The 19,277-nt window shown below is 44.1% G+C and overlaps 1 protein-coding gene across 3 annotated transcripts in view; it reads right to left on the reverse strand.

The window, feature by feature from the left end:
- Positions 1-377: 377 nt before the first annotated feature.
- Positions 378-19,277, reverse strand: part of CFAP52 (cilia and flagella associated protein 52) — a 33,597-nt gene continuing 14,697 nt past the window's right edge. Inside the window, exons 7-14 of one of the 3 annotated variants that reach the window (XM_061621846.1) lie at positions 12,884-12,984; positions 11,131-11,301; positions 4,075-4,223; positions 3,443-3,588; positions 2,982-3,133; positions 2,416-2,518; positions 2,147-2,258; positions 378-832 (exon numbers count right to left, since the gene is read on the reverse strand). In XM_061621846.1, the coding sequence (XP_061477830.1) occupies positions 657-832; positions 2,147-2,258; positions 2,416-2,518; positions 2,982-3,133; positions 3,443-3,588; positions 4,075-4,223; positions 11,131-11,301; positions 12,884-12,984 (1,110 nt within the window). In that variant the 3' untranslated portion in view covers positions 378-656. The remainder of the gene's footprint in view (positions 833-2,146; positions 2,259-2,415; positions 2,519-2,981; positions 3,134-3,442; positions 3,589-4,074; positions 4,224-11,130; positions 11,302-12,883; positions 12,985-19,277) is intronic. The other 2 variants (XM_061621847.1, XM_061621848.1) reach the window with 2 other exon arrangements.

A 19,277-nucleotide genomic window follows, 5' to 3' on the forward strand; every position in this document is an offset into this window, starting at 1 on the left:
AAGTGGAGGGAAGGACTGTAGCTCAACGGCAGAGTACATGCATTGTATGTAGAAGATTGCAAACAAGGCTGGGGAGGAGCCTTGTCTGAAACCTGGATGGCTGCTACTTCTCAGTGTAGACCTCCTGAGCTAGAGGAACAAACAGTTTGATTCAGTATAAGGCAGCGCTCTAGGCGCCCGTCTTGTCAGAGACTGCTGGGGTTACCAATCTATTGCACCTCTGCAATCTTGAATGCAATCGTTTTTGAGAGCCCTTCCAAATGTAGAATTACTGCTATGATTCTAAGGCCTTTGTCTTTTTAGCAGAGGACAATTAAAGATGCACACAGAGCAGCAGAGTTACACAACACAGAATTCATTTTGAAGGAGGGGGACAAGACAAAGTCTCTTAACTGAAATTTCAAAGAGAATACATCACAGACATAAATACCAATGTGCCATGCCTGAGGTTCACAGCGAGTACCAACTGAAACCAAGAACAACAATAGGCACTTGGATCTATGGACAATAATACTAGAGGAAGGTCTGATTATTTCAGGCCAGATCTCTTTACAAAACAAACTATTATCTCTCACAGAAGCAGCAAGAGTTTCTAAGCTTTAAAAACAGTGTCAACAAGAATAGTTCAAAACAGTAGCGGCAGCTGCTGTTAGGCATTAGTGGACATGAGGGTACTTCCAGCGAAGGATGGCGCCATCAGCACTTACGCTCACAATAAATTTGTTGTTAGGGCAGATCTTCAGGCGGGTGATGCTGCCACTGTGGCCAACCCCAACGTAAGTCACTTCACCCTCATTATAATCCCACACTTTCACTAGGTGGTCATCACCTCCTGTGGTGGAGAGAAGGAAGAAACGTTACTTTGTGAAAGAGTGCTAGTGCTCCATTTCAGGAGTAAACACAGAAAAGGGGGGCCTGCAGCAAAATGTTAGTGTGGAGAGGTTCCAGCCAGCCTGCCATGCCTTCTACCAGGATAAACTCTTTCTGGGGTGCCGAATGTGGCACCCATCAGCACCAGTGCCCTCAGACACCCCCTTATGCCCACTAAAGCCTCTTGCATCTCCCAATCTTTTTTTTAAATGAGGGTTCGGGGTGCCGTAGTGGTTAGAGTGTTGGACTACGACCTGGGAGACCAGGGCTCGAATCCATACACAGCCATGAAGCTCACTGGGTGACCTTGGGCCAGTCACTGCCTCTCAGTCTCAGAGGAAGGCAATGGTAAACCTCCTCTGAATACCACTTACCATGAAAACCCTATTCATAGGGTCGCCATAAGTCAGAATCGACTTGAAGGCAGTTCATTCCCATTTTCCATTTTGGGGGGTGTTATTTGGCTGAGAGGGGAATGCCTGTTTTGGAGGGTGTTTCTTGCTGTTTTGTTGGTGTTTTATTAGTTTTGGGAGGGTGTGGGTGTTTTGCATTGGTTTTGAGGGGAGGAGGCAATTCTGAGCATTGCATTTTTCTTCTGTGAAATTGATATTTTGTGGTGCCCATGAGTTTCTTAGATTCCTAAATGTGCCCCGACCCCAAAAGGTTGGGGATCCACGATCTATTCCAAGACCACTCCAGCCCCCCACCCCATTTTCCCCCTGCTAGCAGTCAGCATTCTGTCCCAATTAAGTCTGCTCAGTCCTCACTGAGCTGTTTTGGGATTCCTCTCTCTTTAGGGCAGGAGTGGGGAGCCCTTGGCCCTCCAGATGTCGCTGAACTACAACTCTCATCAGCCCTAGCAAGCATGGCCAATGGCCAGGGATGATGTAACCTGTACTTCAGCAACATTTGGAGACCCAGAGGTTCCCCACAGCTGCCTTAGGGTATTTTTCCAAGAGTTTCTGTACTTATGCAAACCTTGGCCTACTACACCAAGACTCTGGGATGCAGAGGCTAGCAGTTCTTGACAACAGTCTTAAGGTTTCTTCTTTCAGAGTTTACTTGAATATTACCACCACTACCATTTTCAAAGCTGAATCTCGTTATCTTCCTGTGCAACTATTTGGCCTCTGCAGAGGATATCTGACTCTTTAGTTTCAGTTCTCAGTAGCACTAAATTAGCCAGCACATAGGAGTGAATGAAACAAGAGGCATCTCTTTAGAGGGAGAGCAATATATCTCTACTGCAAGACCCAGGTTTTGAAAGTCAGCTTACCAATGACAAAGTAGACTCCATCTGATGTAATATCCATCCCATTGATGGAACCAGACAGGGAGCCCTCTAGGTCTCTGATTGGGGACCCATCAAACACCTCCCAGTAACCAATCTAGAAGCCAGAGGAAAATCTGTGTGTGAGCCTTCCTTTGTTCAGCAACAGGTAACCTGTTTCACATTTACTATGAGAGATATTTAGGGCATGCAGCTGGGTCCTTAGGCAGTACCCAGTCTCATTGGACTGATGTCCAAATGTTTTCTTTACTCACCTTCCGGTCTGTGCCACTTGTGATAAGTTGGTGCTCATCAGGATGATAACACACACATTTGAACAAGGTGTTGGCCAAGATCATCTGACGTCTCATGAAGCGACTAGAGGTGAAAAAAATCCCCAGAGTTTCTGAGGTTACATACTGTCAAATTTAAGCAAAGTCCTCCACTAATCACTCTTATTTTTCAGACCCTGATCTACTGATCTGTGATTTAGAACGCTGTTCTTCAACGTGGGGTCCCCAGATGTTGTTATACAACAACTGCCATCATCCTTGGCCATTGGCTAAGCTGGCTGGGGTTGATGGGAGGTGTAGTCGATTGCAGTCTGACAACATCTGGGGACCCAAGGTTAAAGAACAGTGATTTAGAAAACAGCCAAGTCCCTTTTGGTTGCTGTGGTATGCAATGAAATCTCAGAAGTCCCTGGGATCTCCCTGCTTTTTTTTTTTTTTTACTACACAGCCAAACCTTGCTTCTTCAAGATAACCCTCTGAGTTGAAAGAAGAAATTAGCACAACGCTATGGCTTCAGACAGACATATTTCCAAAAAGAATGACATTACACAAGATCCCAGATAATGCATGTTCCATCGATACTGGCTGTGACACATTCCTGGTTATTCTTCTTTATCTTGATGCATGAAATAGAAGAGATGTGCTCCTTCATGACCTCTTCCAGTTTGCGTGTGTCCTTGCCAACTTCCCACACTCTCACCTGCAACCCAAAAACAGAACCTAATGAAACTGCATTTATATAGTGTTTTCTTCTAAGTGCACAATGTGCTTTATTTTGGCAATCCTCAAACATTCTATTTATTTTGGGGGCAGTATCATTATCCTCTTTTTATAACGGGGTCTATAGTGACCTTTCTCTCATTAAAAAGAAATGGGCTGTAGTAGGCATCGATTAATACAAAAGTTCTATGATGGCTCAATCATCACTTGATGCTATAATCAACGAGTGATAAACACACATGCTGGTGAAATCTGCAGAGCAAATCCATGGACTTTGAGGGCTCATTACCTGGCCTTCACCTCCTCCACTGATGATTCTTTTGCAGTCACTTGTGGTAGCCACAGCTGTCACGCCCATGCTATGAGCATGTTCTATCACGTACATTAGCCGCCCAGTTTCTGGGGTGAAGGCACGGATCTTCCCATCATTCCATGCTAATATAATACAAAAAGAGTTTGCCAAAGCTCTCTTCCACTTCTTCCTCCCTCACTTAACTAGTTTTTGCTACTTTTACAGTCAGCATGGCTGGCTGCAGCTAACAAATGCACAATTCCAATACAAAGCCCTCAAAAGAAAATACTTACGAGATGACATGGAGCATACCACATATCTCTTCAGCAAATGGTTTCTAGGTAAGAATCCACAGCAGCAGGGTTTAAGCCAGTGGGGATTCATCAACACTATTCCCTCTCTCTGCCATGATTCCAAATTTTGTAGCAGATGATCAGAGCTCACTTTGATAGTTCACCCAAATCTGGAAACCTCACTTTTGCATAATGCAACAGCACCACTTCTGTAGGTCTCAAAGATCTTAGGGAAACATTAATGGTCTAGCTAGTGATAGAAGCACCATTAAAACAGAGAGCAACCGGCAGTGGATACAATAATTTAATAAACCAGAGAATGAAAAATGCATTTACCTGAAATGATACTTTTGCCGTCCCTCATAAAATCTATGGCATGACATGTCATGTTAGGGACTGTTATCCGTAGCAGCTCCCTATTTTCAGGCGTATACCACACACGGATGTCGCTCTTGGAGCAGGTGGCAAACAAGTCAGATGTACCACTATGGGAAGCAGAGAATCAGGCTTAGGAAGGCCTGTATAACAAACAGACTTGCTGTCAAATCTCAACCCCTGATATTAGATGCTGGAGGCGAGCCACTGGGCCATATCCCTCTGAAGCCCCTTTCTCATTCAGAACATCCTGATACATTCTTTTGAGAAGAAACTTGAAAAGCCTGGCTCCAGATCAAAAGTGAATGCTATAATCACGTTTAAAGAAAGTCCCTGCAGTGATTATTAAGTGACCAATACTGGGGAATGAAATCTAACCATTTTAAGTGCATTCTGAGCCAAAACTTGCTCTCTAGGTAATTCAGAAATGGATAAGAGTTCAAATGTCACAGATCTGGAAATCTGCCCAGGGAGAGAAAACAATAGATATGGAGCATGCAGTACACCAGGAAGCACTCTGTGTGTGTTACTTGCTCCATTGTCTGGTGGCGCTGGTCTATTACTAGTCCCTGTAATTCTGATGCAAACCAGGGCAGCAACACAAAGCAGCAGGTGCATATAGGAAAAGGGGCTCACTCCAAGGTAAGGGATTTGTCACATTTTCCCCTTTCCATGTCCAAACCCTTCTCCAGGTTGACTGCTTGAAGGAGTTGTTGGATCTGGGGCAGGCAAACCCTGTCCCTAAAGCTGGACTCAGACTGGAAGCCTTTACAGCAGTGGTGGGGAATCTGTGGTCTTTCAGATGTTGTCAGAATCCAACTCCCTTCAGCCCCACCCAGCATGCCCAATGGTCATGGATGATGGGGGTTTTAGCGGAGCAACATCTGTATGGCCACAGGTTCTGCACCCTGGAGACCTGTGCCAATAATGTTTAAAAGTCCCAGCTTTGAGGACATTGCATTTCAGTGTCTTTCATAGCTACCTGTCACACCTTCTTAGCTTCCAGTCATGTTTTGCCACTCCTACTTGCTCTCATCTTCCATTCTGTTTAAAAATGCTAATGATTAAGCAGCATATAAATCCCTTATATAAAGAAATAATCCCCCTGCAAAAATAATCTTTGCTCAAAGAAAATTATTCTGTCAAACTCATATTAGTCATGCATTCCATCCTCTGTACATAGCAGAATAACACTAGCACTTTGAAGTATTTCAGAATAAGTCAAGACAGAACAGTTCACAGGTTCGACTGAATTCTGCTCAGGAGGAGAAGACTGACGAGTAATCCAAGTGAGAGCAAACAATAGCCATGCCATTATTATTATTATTATTTTATTATTTATTAAATTTATATACCGCCTGACTAGCAATAGCTCTCTGGGCGGTGAACATAAAATAGCATAAAAATACAATGAATAACAAAATAATACTAAAATACAATCATCAATCCAATACAATAAACATTTTAAAAAGTAAATCAGTGTAACTTAAAATGCTTCAGAGAATAGGAAGGTTTTGACCTGGCGCCGGAAGGAGAGCAGAGTCGGCGCCAGGCGTACTTCCTCGGGGAGACTGTTCCATAGTTCGGGGGCCACCACTGAGAAGGCCCTAGATCTTGTCATCACCCTCCGGGCCTCCCTGTGAGTTGGAACCCGGAGGAGGGCCTTCGTAGCAGAACGTAGTGCACGGGCCGGTTCATATCGGAAGAGGCGTTCCGCAAGGTATCGTGGTCCCGCACCGTATAAGGCTTTATAGGTTAATACCAACACTTTGAATCTAGCCCGGAAACATATTGGCAACCAGTGCAAGCTGGCCAGAACAGGTGTTATATGCTCGGACCGCTTGGTCCTTGTCAGCAATCTGGCCGCCGCATTTTGCACTAGTTGTAGCTTCCGAACTGTCTTCAAAGGTAGCCCTACGTAAAGCGCATTACAGTAATCCAAACGTGAGGTTACCAGAGCATGTACCACTGATGTAAGGTCCTCTTTACTCAAATAGGGACGTAGCTGGGCTACCAACCGAAGTTGGTAAAACGCATTCCTAACCACCGAGGCTACTTGAGCCTCAAGTGAGAGGGAAGAGTCTAAAAAGACTCCCAGACTACGAACCCGGTCCTTTAGGGGGAGTGTAACCCCGTCCAGGACAGGGTATATATCCACCATCCGATCAGAGAACCCGTCCACCAACAGCATCTCAGTCTTGTCTGGATTGAGCTTCAGTTTGTTCTCTCATCCAGTCCATTGTCGCGGCCAGGCAACGGTTCAGCAAATCAACTGCCTCACCTGAAGAAGATGAAAAGGAGAAGTAGAGCTGCGTGTCATCAGCATACTGATGACAACGCACTCCAAAACTCCTGATGACCTCTCCCAACGGCTTCATGTAGATATTAAAAAGCAGGGGGGACAAAACTGACCCCTGCGGGACCCCATATTGGAGAGCCCGTGGTGTCAAGCAATGTTCCCCAAGCACTACCTTCTGGAGACGACCCGCCAAGTAGGAGCGGAACCACTGCCAAGCAGTACCTCCAACTCCCAACTCCGCGAGCCTCTCCAGAAGGATACCATGGTCGATGGTATCAAAAGCCGCTGAGAGATCAAGGAGAATCAACAGAGTTACACTCCCTCTGTCTCTTTCCCGACATAGGTCATCGTACAGGGCAACCAAGGCTGTCTCAGTGCCAAAACCGGGCCTAAAACCCGATTGAAATGGATCTAGATAATCAGTTTCATCCAATAGCGCCTGGAGCTGGCCAGCAACCACCCGTTCCAAGACCTTGCCCAGGAATGGAACATTCGCCACTGGCCTGTAGCTGTTAAAATTGTCTGGGTCCAAGGAAGGCTTTTTCAGGAGTGGTCTCACCACTGCCTCTTTCAGACAGCCCGGGACCACTCCCTCTCGTAAAGAGGCATTTATCACTTCCTTGGCCCAGCTACCTGTTCCATTCCTGCTAGTTTTTATCAGCCAGGAGGGGCAAGGATCCAGTACCGAAGTGGTTGCACGTACCTGTCCAAGCACCTTGTCCACATCCTCGAGTTGAACCAACTGAAGCTCATCCAACAAAACAGGACAAGACTGTGCTCCGGACATCTCACTAGGATCTACTGCTATAACTTGAGAGTCTAGGTCCTGGCGGATACATGAGATCTTATTCTGGAAGTGATCGGCAAACTGATTACAGCAGGCCTCCGATGATTCCACCGTGTCCGGAGGGTTTGAATGGAGAAGCCCCCGGACAACTCGAAAGAGCTCCGCTGGGCGGCAAAGAGATGATTTAATAGTGGCAGCAAAATGATGTTTTTTAGCTGCCTTCACTGCTCCTACATAGAGCTTAGTCGAAGCACTAACCAGCGCATAATTGTATCCGTCGGGAGTTCGTCTCCATTTCCGCTCAAGCCGCCTCCTATCTTGCTTCATCGCTCTCAGCTCCGGAGTATACCATGGAGCTGTATGAGCTCTACACAGGAGGGGGTGTGCAGGAGCGATCGTGTTTACAGCCCGGGTCATCTCCGTATTCCACAGAGCGACCAGGGCTTCAGCAGGAGCGCCAGTTCTATCAGCCGGAAAATCCCCCAGAGCCCTTTGAAAACCTTCAGGATCCATTAGTCTCCGGGGGGCGGACCATTTTAATAGGTCCCCCACCCTTGCAGAGGGAAGAGGTTACTGAAAGTCTAAACTTCAGCAAGCAGTGGTCTGTCCATGACAAAGGGAGTGTTGTAAAACTCCCCACATCCAGATCACTTTCCCCATGCTCAGTAGCAAAAACAAGGTCTAGAGTGTGCCCCGATACATGTGTTGGACCACTAACATATTGAGATAGCCCCATGGCTGTCATGGAAGCCATGAAGTCCTGAGCCGCACCAGACAAAGTGGTCTCGGCATGAATGTTGAAATCCCCCAGTACTATTAGTCTGGGGGACCTCAACAATATATCCGAGACCACTTCCGCCAGCTCAGTTAGGGAAGCCATTGGGCAGCAAGGTGGGCGGTACACCAAAAGGATTCTCAGCCTGTCCCTCTGGCCCAACACAAGGTGCAAACACTCCAGGCCAGTAACTGAATGAACATGGTGCTTGGTGAGTGAGATGGAACTCTTATAGACGACAGCAACCCCACCTCCCCGACCCTCAGATCTACCATGATGCTGAACCGAGTACCCCGGTGGGCAGAGCTGAGAGAGACCAACTCCTCCCTGCTCACCCACCCAGGTCTCGGTTATACATGCCAGATCGGCTGCCTCATCCACAATCAAATCGTGGACGAGGGAGGTTTTATTATATACTGATCTGGCATTTAATAACAGCAACTGGAGATCTGAGAGTTGGCTGATAGGACTACCAACAACCTTGCGGGTGTGGGAAGGACCGGAACAAGGCACAGCCACAACATGTCTGGGCCGCGTTCCCCTTACCTGGCACGTCCTTCTCACAGCGCCATACCTCCCTTTGCCCGTCACTACGGTAATTGGGGCCCCCTCAAGTCTTTTATCAAGTCTGGATAAAACTCTCTCCGAAGCACATAATACAACTAAAATATACAACAATTAAACGTATAAAAACAGCCATATATACAGCCATATATACAGCCATATATACAGCATATAAACATACACACTCACTCAGACATACATTCATATAATCAGGCACCCATTCATCTCAAATTGCATCAACACACCAACAAAAAAGTAAAAAAAAGAAAAAGAAAGCAGCAGCACAGCAGCAGCACAGCAGCAGCACAGCAGCAAGAGCAGCAGCACAGCAGCAGCACAGCAGCAGCAAGAGCAGCAGCAAGAGCAGCAGCAAGAGCAGCAGCAAGAGCAGCAGCAAGAGCAGCAGCAAGAGCAGCAGCAAGAGCAGCAGCCTCTCCTTCCCTTGGGCGATGGTCTCTTCCTCCTGCAGGCACTGGGTCTCCCAGGCCACCTCAGCCAGCCGGCTTATGTATCCCTCCAGAGAGGGACAGGTGGTAAGAATCAGTCCTGGCTGGCTGGGTACCTGGGGCCTGGTCCTGCCAGGCAGAAGTCCCTCTGGGAAGGGTGGTGGAGGTGGTGGAGGTGGTGGTCCCACGGCAGCAGCAGCAGCAGCAGCAGCAGCAGCAAGAGCAGCAGCCTCTCCTTCCCTTGGGCGATGGTCTCTTCCTCCTGCAGGCACTGGGTCTCCCAGGCCACCTCAGCCAGCCAGCTTATGTATCCCTCCAAAGAGGGACAGGTGGTAAGAATCAGTCCTGGCTGGCTGGGTACCTGGGGCCTGGTCCTGCCAGGCAGAAGTCCCTCTGGGGAGCCATCAAGCTCATCCAAACAGTTCTCACACAGAAGGCATGAATCACACACAGGCATCGCATTACTGTAAACCTCACAGGACTGTCTCATTAAACAGAAGATATATCTGCTGGCACTCTGATGACAAGGGCGAACTGCAATTGTTTCCAGCACTCGTTTTGATGTAACTTAGCAAAATGTTTGACACTGCATGAAAGGTAGGGCAGGGGAGACAGCTGTGGCCTACAAAGCACACTGTGTTCTCCTGTCTCATGCTGCCAGGCTCCATTTGCAGGAGACAGTAACTGAACCACCGTCTTGAAGAAATGTCATGGTCTCAGGACTGGCAGCAAATGGGAATTCACCGGTCTATTCATGAGGAGAATGCAAACAGATGATGAACCAGAACAGACAGCATAGCATATGGCACACCCAGAGTCTAACAGAACAGAACAAGCCACCTTGTTAAACACTGCATTGCCACCGATGTGGGAAAGACCCTTCCAAAGGCAGTGCGAGCCATGGATTAGATAATGCTCAATGCTTTAGAGGTGGAAAAGAGTGAAGTCAGACTCACAACTATAAATAAAATGCCATTCAACTGAGTGTCCTTCAGCCATTGTCCCAGGCACATGGGAGCAGATTTTCCAACAGTGGCTCCCATATGTTCATGAGTGGATCTGCCATGGTGGGACCAATTAAATGGGTCCTATGGAATCAGTGCAACTCTGCTGAGCCATTTACATGCAACCACAATTACAAGGGATCTGTTGATGGGAAAATAAATCCCATGAAGTGGGGACTACATGTAAAGGACACTTTAGAAATGAGGGAGAAATGGAATCTTTTCACCTAAATGCTCCAAAGAAAAAAGTCCTTCCAGAACATGAAGCAGACTATGCATATTTTTGTTAACACTGCTTATAAACCTATTCGCAGTGCAGAATATGAAATCAGGTAAAGAACTTGGCAAGTATCTAGTCAACACAATTACATAGCAAATTCAGAAACGGAAGGATCAATGAGCGAAGTAAATTTTGGAGGGGAGTTCAAGCGAGAGTGCAAACTCTCCTAGCTCCTATTATGGATGTATCCAACTTTCCATTCTTCCTTGCCCAAAATGTTCTAAATGTCCTTCTTTTGCCCAGAATGCACCCACCCGAGAGCGCTGGGATTGATTAGACCTTGGGCATATTAGAAATAGCCATCAAGCACTTGATGGTTGCTTCCAGTATTGTTTCTTTAACAGGTCACACTTGTTTTCACTTCCTGGGAAAACAGATGTATGTATTACCTTTCTTACATTTTTTTCATGCATCTTGAGACATTGGTTTGTATGCCAATCTCTTTAAAAATAGCATCAGTGGAAATGATACAGACGTTTTTGTACAACGTAACATTGGGCATCTTATTCAAAACTCCAAGGCTGAGCTTATGTAACCATGCAGAGAAGGAGTGATACTGTTATACTAGGGAAGAAGAGGCACTGGACAATAAGCGAGCCTTCCCCAACCTGGTTTTGGACTAAAACTCTTCATTCTCATTCCACCACTTTCTTGCTTGTTCTGCTTCCTGGAATTTCCTACAGGCTAGAGCCTCAGAGTAGCTACAGTTCACTAGCTGATTTTGTTAATCCTAAGTAAGTGCTTCCTTTATAAATAAATAAATAAATAACCCTTCCAGATGTACAGCATTAAGACTGCTGCCTACCTAACCCACAATGCTTTTTCCATATATACAAGATAAAAGAGACTGGATCACACTTACAATGGGAAAATGATATCATGGATGGCCTCACTGTGGCAGGTGGCTATGAGTTCGTCCTTAAAGTCTGAATAGGAGAACCGATAAATCTGAGCCTCCTCGGTGCCCACAAAAAACTGGTGGCCCTGTCCTCTTGGCGTGATGGATGTGATGGCACCTTCCAACTGAACTTTTCTGTAAAGCCAAAGGAAAGTGTTGTACTGAAAATGACTGCTTTTCTGACTACTCATCCCTCCCAGGCCTTGCTTTTCTTTTTTCCTCTTTCTTTCTTTTTGCACTATTATCTTTTCTTCCACCAATAGCTCATGGCAGGACCTGGCTTCAGTACTCAGGAAACAGATTAAGTTGAGAGGCTAGGGATCATTTAATTTTCCTCTTTTTACTGCTGCTGCTATTATTATTATGATTCTTATCACTTCTTTTGTGAATTAAAGAAAAATCACATTCCAAGAAAGAAAAGTTGATATTTTCCTTAATCTATTTACTGACATTGGCTGAATTATTTTTGTAGTACAACTGGATAGCATCAATACACTTTAACACTTCAGTATGGAATTTTGTGAATTAAAAGCTATCACATTAACAACTCTTGTGTAAAGATCCATATTTAGTAATGCTGGTCTGAAGTTTTCCTGTTCGGAAACTACAGCTAGTCCAGAATGCAGCGGCCAGACTATTGACGCGGACCAGACGGTCTGCTCATATAACACCTGTTCTGGCCCATCTGCACTGGCTTCCTATTTGTTTCCAGGCTAAATTCAAAGTGCTGGTTTTGACCTATAAAGCCCTACACGGCATGGGACCGCAATACCTGGTGGAACGCCTCTCCCAATACGAAACTACCCGTACACTGCGCTCGACATCTAAGGCCCTCCTCCGAGTGCCATCACATCGAGAAGCTCGGAGAGCGGTGACTAGATCCAGGGCCTTTTCGGTGGTGGCCCCCGAATTGTGGAATAGTCTCCCCGATGAGGTACGCCTGGCGCCGACGCTGCTATCTTTTCGGCGCCAGGTGAAAACCTTTTTATACTCCCAGGCATTTAAAAAATTTTAAATATTCTTTTTAAAGAAATTGTTTTGTAGTGTATTTTAAAACAGTGTTTCATTGCTGGTATGTTTTGATGTTGTTTGGTTTCTGTTCTTTGTTTGTTTTGCTTTTTGCTTTTCTTATATTTGTTCTATTCATATATTTTCTTGTTTATCCTCTATGTACACCGCCCAGAGAGCCTTTTTGGCTTAGGGCGGTATATAAATTAAATAAAATAAATAAATAATAAATAAATAAAATGGATCATTTTTCAATCTTTTCTAGAGGTATAAACCAAGACCACCAACACTATTCCTGAGGTTCTCTGCTTGCAAACTAGCAGCAAAATGAATTTGGCATTCAGAATACAATTTAAAATTTGCTTTAATAAACTCAAAACTCGGTAGCAAAATAAAGAAAAGTGTACTCCTCTTGTACTAGACTCACTTTACCCAATGGAAGAAGTATGTATGGAAATGTTGGTAAAAGTATATAGGGATATGACATAATCATAACATTATTTCATCACACTCTAAATTCTGCCCTACTTGGAAGCAAGTTCCATTGAACTCAGTTGATCTCAAGTGCAGCACTTTGATTAAAACTTAATCAAAACAACTGTGCAATTGTTGTATCATTTCATGCTACGTACATGTTTTCATGATTTCCACACTGAATGTAATTACCTTGTACACTAATATCCTTGCCAATGAATGTTCAGAAACTCACTTTATTACTTTATAGTTGGATCCTGAGCAATGAGCTATAATTCCAGCTCCTGTGCCGATGACTAAGTCACCCGTCTTCAGCAAAAGCAAAGCTGTGACTCCCTAGCGGAAAAAAAGCAGGATTAAGACATGCTAGCCAAATCACTGTATTTGTGCAGGTTGACGAGACAGCTCAGACTAGTTGTCTTGCTCTCTGAGGTGGTGTGCATGCAATTAAGATTAGTATCTTATCAGTGCTTTCTGATCAAATCTATAGAAAAAGCAAAGTTGTTGTTGTCCAGCAGTGTGAAAAGAATAACCTTTTCAGAGCCCCATCCAGAGCAGCTTGAACACCACTTCCCTGGATAGACAAGCTATCACTGGCCCTCTTTCATTACTGATTCCAAGCACTGATTCACCACTTCTACAGCCTTATCTGAATCTGATGTATATACATAGACTGCTGTTAAGGGAAAGGCAAATTAGCAAGGGAGAAGTAAAGATAATGGCAATGCAAAATCCACATCCTGATAGTTGAATTAAAAAAATGAATTAAAAAAATGAATAAAAGCATGTCCCTGCAGGATCTCTGTATCCCAAACCTTGTCTCCCTCAGAGATAGTCACACCTTGCCTATTTTGAGGTGAAGCTGCTATCACTGGGGATGGGAGCCTATCAGTAGTAACATTCATTATTCAAAAATCTGTCAGTAACTAAGCAACTGAACTGGAGGTCAGGAAACCCCAGCTCTTTTCTGTTTGGTTATGAATTTCCTCTGTGTTCACGGGGAAATCAATTTTCAGTGCTTCAGTTTTCTAACCGGTTCAAGAGAGATATTGTTTACCTGCCTGTTTGGGTGACTCTGCATGTGCTTTGTTTTCATTCTCTGCACTACTACCCATCTCAAAGAGACTCTTATGTATCTATGATTATGTCAGTGCTAGAGAAGAGCAGCTGTGTGTGTGTGTTATGCAGAAGCATCTTGTTGGCATCCTATCTCGCCTGTATACTACCCTGCATGAAAGGGAGCACTAGGCATTGTGAACAAGTCACACAATGTACTTGTGAATCCACCCTGAAAACCACTTGCACTTTATGCGGTCCAGTAGCACTTGTGGTGAACACAGAAAGTGTGATGTGCATCCCCAAACTTACAGCACATACGCGTCAAAAGTCTGCAGGCAATGGAGCCTCCATGGTGCTCAGCTACAACATGATTCTCCTGAATATTTTGGGATGTGGTCTCCCCTTCACACTTCATGTGTTTCATTCAGACTTTTTCTCAGATACAACATAAAGTGTTAAGTGCCTCCTAGAGTTAGATCTTTAATACCTGAAGACATAAATTTCAGGTAAAGCAGATGAGAGGAAGATCATGACAAGGAGTCATTAAGATTATTTACATGGCAAGAGAGTGCTGTCTCTGAATGTTTCATTGCTCACTGAACATTCACATAAGAACTTTATTTCTGAATCAGATTTACAGTTCATGCAGCCCACTATCTTGTTTCCAACATGTCTCCATTTGTCATTTCTCCATTTGTCTCAGCACAGGGCACTAATGGATGGTCCTCCTCCTCCTCCCCGATTATTTCCCCTTTTTGATTGTCAAACGTTTTGGGACATCCTCAGGCATCTTAGGCCTACTTCATATATCAGGGTGGCAAACCAGAGGCCCTCCAGTTGTTGTTGGTGTGATGATCCATGACCCAAAAACCGTGCACTGTGCAAAGAACTTAGAGAACAATGCCCAACTCCACAGGAGCAAAAGACTGCAGAATGTGAGGACCCTTCAACAGTTAGCTAGCTCCTTGGGGGAGGCAGAACTTACTGCACAACAATCCAGCCAACATATATAAATTGGAGCAAAGCAGTTGCCAAAACGACCACAGCAGGATCCTAGAAGCTCTACAAGGTCCTGCAGGTTCTCCGAGTGCCTTGAACTCCTGCCTTGACCTTTTGATGGGACACTGCAGGGCTTCCTGTGAGCCCTGAACTCTTATAAAACAAGATAGTTGAACTCCAGCTGTCATCAGTCCCAGCCAGCATGGACAATGGTCAGGGATGATGAGAATTTGTAGTCCAACATCATCTGGAAGGTTGCAGGTTAGCCACCCTGTCATATATGAAGTCACTCAGATGAAAAGCATGGGCAGGGCTCCATAGGGTAAACCACAAAATGGTTTTCCCAAGAAGTCTGAATATATTTTAACCATGCAGAAATAGCCTCTTAGTCTTCCTCATCCTGGTAGTCCAAAATATCTGGAAGCCTCTTCTCCTATTATCCCCAACCATTAGATATGTTGGCTGTGGTTAATGGGAGTTGTATTTTATTTATTTATTTATTGTATTTATATACCGTCCCATAGCCGAAGCTCTCTGGGCAGTTTACAATGTAGTCAAAAAACATCTGGAGGGCACCATTGGATAATGTTGTAACTACATCCAGATCTGCTCACACAAGCTATTTCCCACCTATTCAGTTGTTTTGCAAGTGGCCACCTATAAGAGTGCTTGTGTGTATGAACTGAGCTATTGTTAATAGCTATATCCTATATTTAAATTTTTGCCAGATGTAGAAATGCTCTTCTAAAATAAGTAAGATTTCATGTCTGCATATGTGATACAAACATTAGTGAATAGTTGTTCAAATATAATTAGCCAAATAGCCACTGCAGAAATTATTATCCAGAAGTAGGATAATTTTTAAACCAAGAGCTTTCTGAAGGGGTGTCAGCAGGGCTATACATGTCTCCAGATATCAAATACTCATCAACTCTGTTTTTGATCTACTACAGCACTCTCCTAAAAGAGTACTTGGTTTGAAATAAAAAAAAAACCCACCTGGGCTTAGGCATATGACAGGTGGCACAATTACAAATAAACTCTCTTACATCTGAGAAGTTCCACTACCTTGCTAGGAAATGTATAGTGTTAACACAGTCCTGACAGTCCTGCTTTAATTTTCCTGCATAGACTGCTTACATCACCACCACCCATTCTAAACAACTTAACTTGGAAGCAAGTCCCATTTATTGCAGTAGAAATTAGAAGCCAACTAATAGATACAGAAAAAGAGAATCTTTAAATGGTCAAATCCTCTCTACTAAGACTGTCCTTTGAATCGCTGCGAAAAAAACAGACAGCCTTATAATACATGCTTGTTATTCATGATGCTCAGTGGTTCATATTAATGATGCAATACCCTGCTTTACACCCTACCATTTCCCTTGTGAGCTAAACACAAAGGCTGCTGGATGCTTTAACACTTCTTTTATTATTTACTGGCTACACAAAGAAATCACAGCCATGACTGATCCCGATTACAAAAGATAACTTCCAAGCCAAAAAAAGCTCAATTATTTCCCTGCAGAAAAATAACATTCTGCATCCCATCCTAATTGCTTTCACAAGTAAACAACCTAATATTTTTGATAACCCCTTTCCAAGACATACAACCCTACTTTTATTTGATCAACTAGGGCTGAAATGTATATATAAAGAAATGCCTTTTTCCTTACTTTACTTCCCAAAGTTCTTTAAATTAGCAGACTTTCACTTAGGCTGCAATCCAATACATATTTATTGAGAAGTAAGCTCCATTGGGTTCAATGGGAATAACTGTCAGGTAAGTGTGTATTGGATTGTAGCCCAAGAAACTACTTAAAAAGATACCATTTCCAAATAGTTACAGTATTGATCATCTGCAGGAGTGGCTTTGGTCATCCCCTGAGTTGGTGAGGCTCATTTAACACTGACACAAAATCAAGCCTTTAGTGTCATCTGCCCACTGCCAACAGAGATTCAGCAGGTGCCTTCTGTTCAAACTTTTAAACACCTGCTGAAAGCCTTTCTGTTCCACCAGGCTTATGGAGGCAATTAAGAAGAGGTCTTTTTGCAACAGGTGACCTCTGTTTTCACTGTATTTTAATAGTTTTTACTGTATGTTTTTTTAACTTGTAAACCTTTTTGATGAAAATGAAATAATAGTATACAAATATATTTATAAATAAATAAAATTGATAATTTAGTGGAGAAGTCTGTTGCTTCAAGTGATACATTTCTCATTAATGCCACTGTAAAGGTCCCAATGGTTTAAATGGAGGAGGATTGGGGTTTTTTACTTTATTTTATTTTAAAAATTGTAGCCCACCCTTCATCAATTAATGATCCCAATGCAGGTAGTAGCCTAAAAAGATAAAATAACATAATCCCAGTCAAACAAACAACAAAAGCAGATAAAAGATCACAATTAAAATCATCATATATAATTCTAAACTGCCTTAAACCTACTATAGGTGACCCCATCATTTAACGGATCAGATCAACTCCGTCAAACTCCCACACAGGCCTAAGTGAAGAGGCATATTTTCAGTTGGCACCATAAACAAGGTTGGTGCCAACTGTACTTCAGAAGAGAAACACATTCCATAAGTGGGGCATCACCACAAAGAAGGCACTTGCACACATTATTGCAAGATGCATCTCCCCTGGTATTGGGACCGTAAGAAGGGCTTCTCCCCTGAAGATCTTAAGGACTGGGCTCAGAATCTGGAAACAATCAGATAAATATTTGACTGAGGAACCTCAGTGATTGAAGTTACTTGCTCCAGATGTTGTTGGCCCCAGCCAACACAGCCAATGATTAGGAATTATGGGAGTTGTGATCCAGCAACTTCTGGAACCTCTTGCCCTCTAGATCAGCCTTTCCCAACCAGTGTGCCTCCAGATGTTGTTGGACTACAACTCCCATCTTCCTGACGATTGGCAATGCTTGCTGAAGCTGATGGGAGTTGTGGTCCAACAACATCTGGAGGCACACTGGTTGGGAAAGGCTGCTCTAGATGTTGTGGGACTTCATATCCCATCAGCCCAAGGCAGCATGCCAACAGTTTGGGATGATGGGAGCTGTAGACCAACAACATTTGAAGAGTTAATCTGCCACAGTTCTGTAATCTAGAGAAAGATGAATTGAAAATATAGCAAACAATCTGTAAGAGGTGTTTGGTGTCAGGGGATTTGCTTCACCTCAGGGATTTGGATTGTGTTATTCTGCTCCAGTTCTATAGATCTATGATATTAAATCAACTATTAACGTATGCATGTATTGCTTACAGAATATACTCTGGTCCATATGTGCTGTACATTAACCGGCAGCATCTTAGTGGCTATGTGCATATAAAATACCGTGAGTATACCAGAGAAAATACAGAATATACCTTCCTATTTAAGTGACCACTTCATGGGTCTAACAAAACTTGTCTACCCCACAAAAGCTTGTGCAAAAATATATGTTTAATCCTAAGTGGCTACAAGACTCGTATCTTGCCCACCCCTTCCCCCTCTCCACACTCACTCACTCTAGGAGCATGCATTGGACTTGGCCTAATCCCGAGGCAAAGTGGAGTGACTCGGGGATTTTGGGCCTGTCAGAGGCCAAGTGGGATGTGTACAAGGCCACACAAGTCAAGGAGGGAACCCTTGAAGGGCTTCATGGGCCTCAGTGCTCCATACATTTTAAAATGCTGCAGTAAGCATCTGCTGAAAATGAAAGCAACATCTCTAAACTTGTCGTAATGTCAGGGTAGGGTTATGGAGGAAAGGACAGCAAACACCAGAGTGGGGAGAGAGTTGAGGAAGAGCTCTAATGTGACTGACAAGTCAAACTTGTAATCCCAAGGAATCATTTTACCTGGAAAACGAATCCCTTTTAAAGGTGCCTGGCTATCATGACCAATGGTCAGGGATGGTGGAGGTTGTAGTCCAACAACATCCAAAACAGCACAGGTTTCCCACACCCCTGGTCCCGATGATCCAATGTCATAGCCTCAGTTCCAGTTATCAATAATCTCTATGGTTCTGTCTTGCTTTGTTTTCTTATCACTGTTTGTATTAGTTTTATTAAAATATTAACACTCAAATAATACGATAGCCTCAAAACCCAGCCACTCCCTTCCCCATTCTAGCCCACCCTTGCTCATCTTCACAGATACCTTTCAAAGTCTTCCAACACCCCAAAAGGCATCTAAGTTACATTATTTATTTATTTATTTATTTTATTTGTATCCTGCCTTTTCTCCCTGTAGGAGCCCAGGGCAGCATTAGCGCCAAAGTCAATGTTATGTGCAAGTGTGTGTAACATCACCACAACAGCCCTTTAAAAAGAGGAAGCATTGATTCCAGAGCCACTGTTGGGACTGGAGAAGCTGAGGTGGGCAAGGGGCACCTAACCCATTCCTGCCCACCATTTCTCCACTTTAAATTGCCCAGAGTCACACACATTCTGCCCAAGGGCCACATTCCCTCGTAGGCAAGCTTCTGGGGCTGCCTGGGATTGGTGGGCAGAGCCAGAGGCGAAAGCAGAGAGAATAATGGGCATGTCTTGCTTTTGTATGGTGTGCTACACTCCAGCCATG

This window comes from Rhineura floridana, chromosome 3 (assembly GCF_030035675.1).
Source record: "Rhineura floridana isolate rRhiFlo1 chromosome 3, rRhiFlo1.hap2, whole genome shotgun sequence".
In the NCBI taxonomy this organism is placed as follows: domain Eukaryota; kingdom Metazoa; phylum Chordata; class Lepidosauria; order Squamata; family Rhineuridae; genus Rhineura; species Rhineura floridana.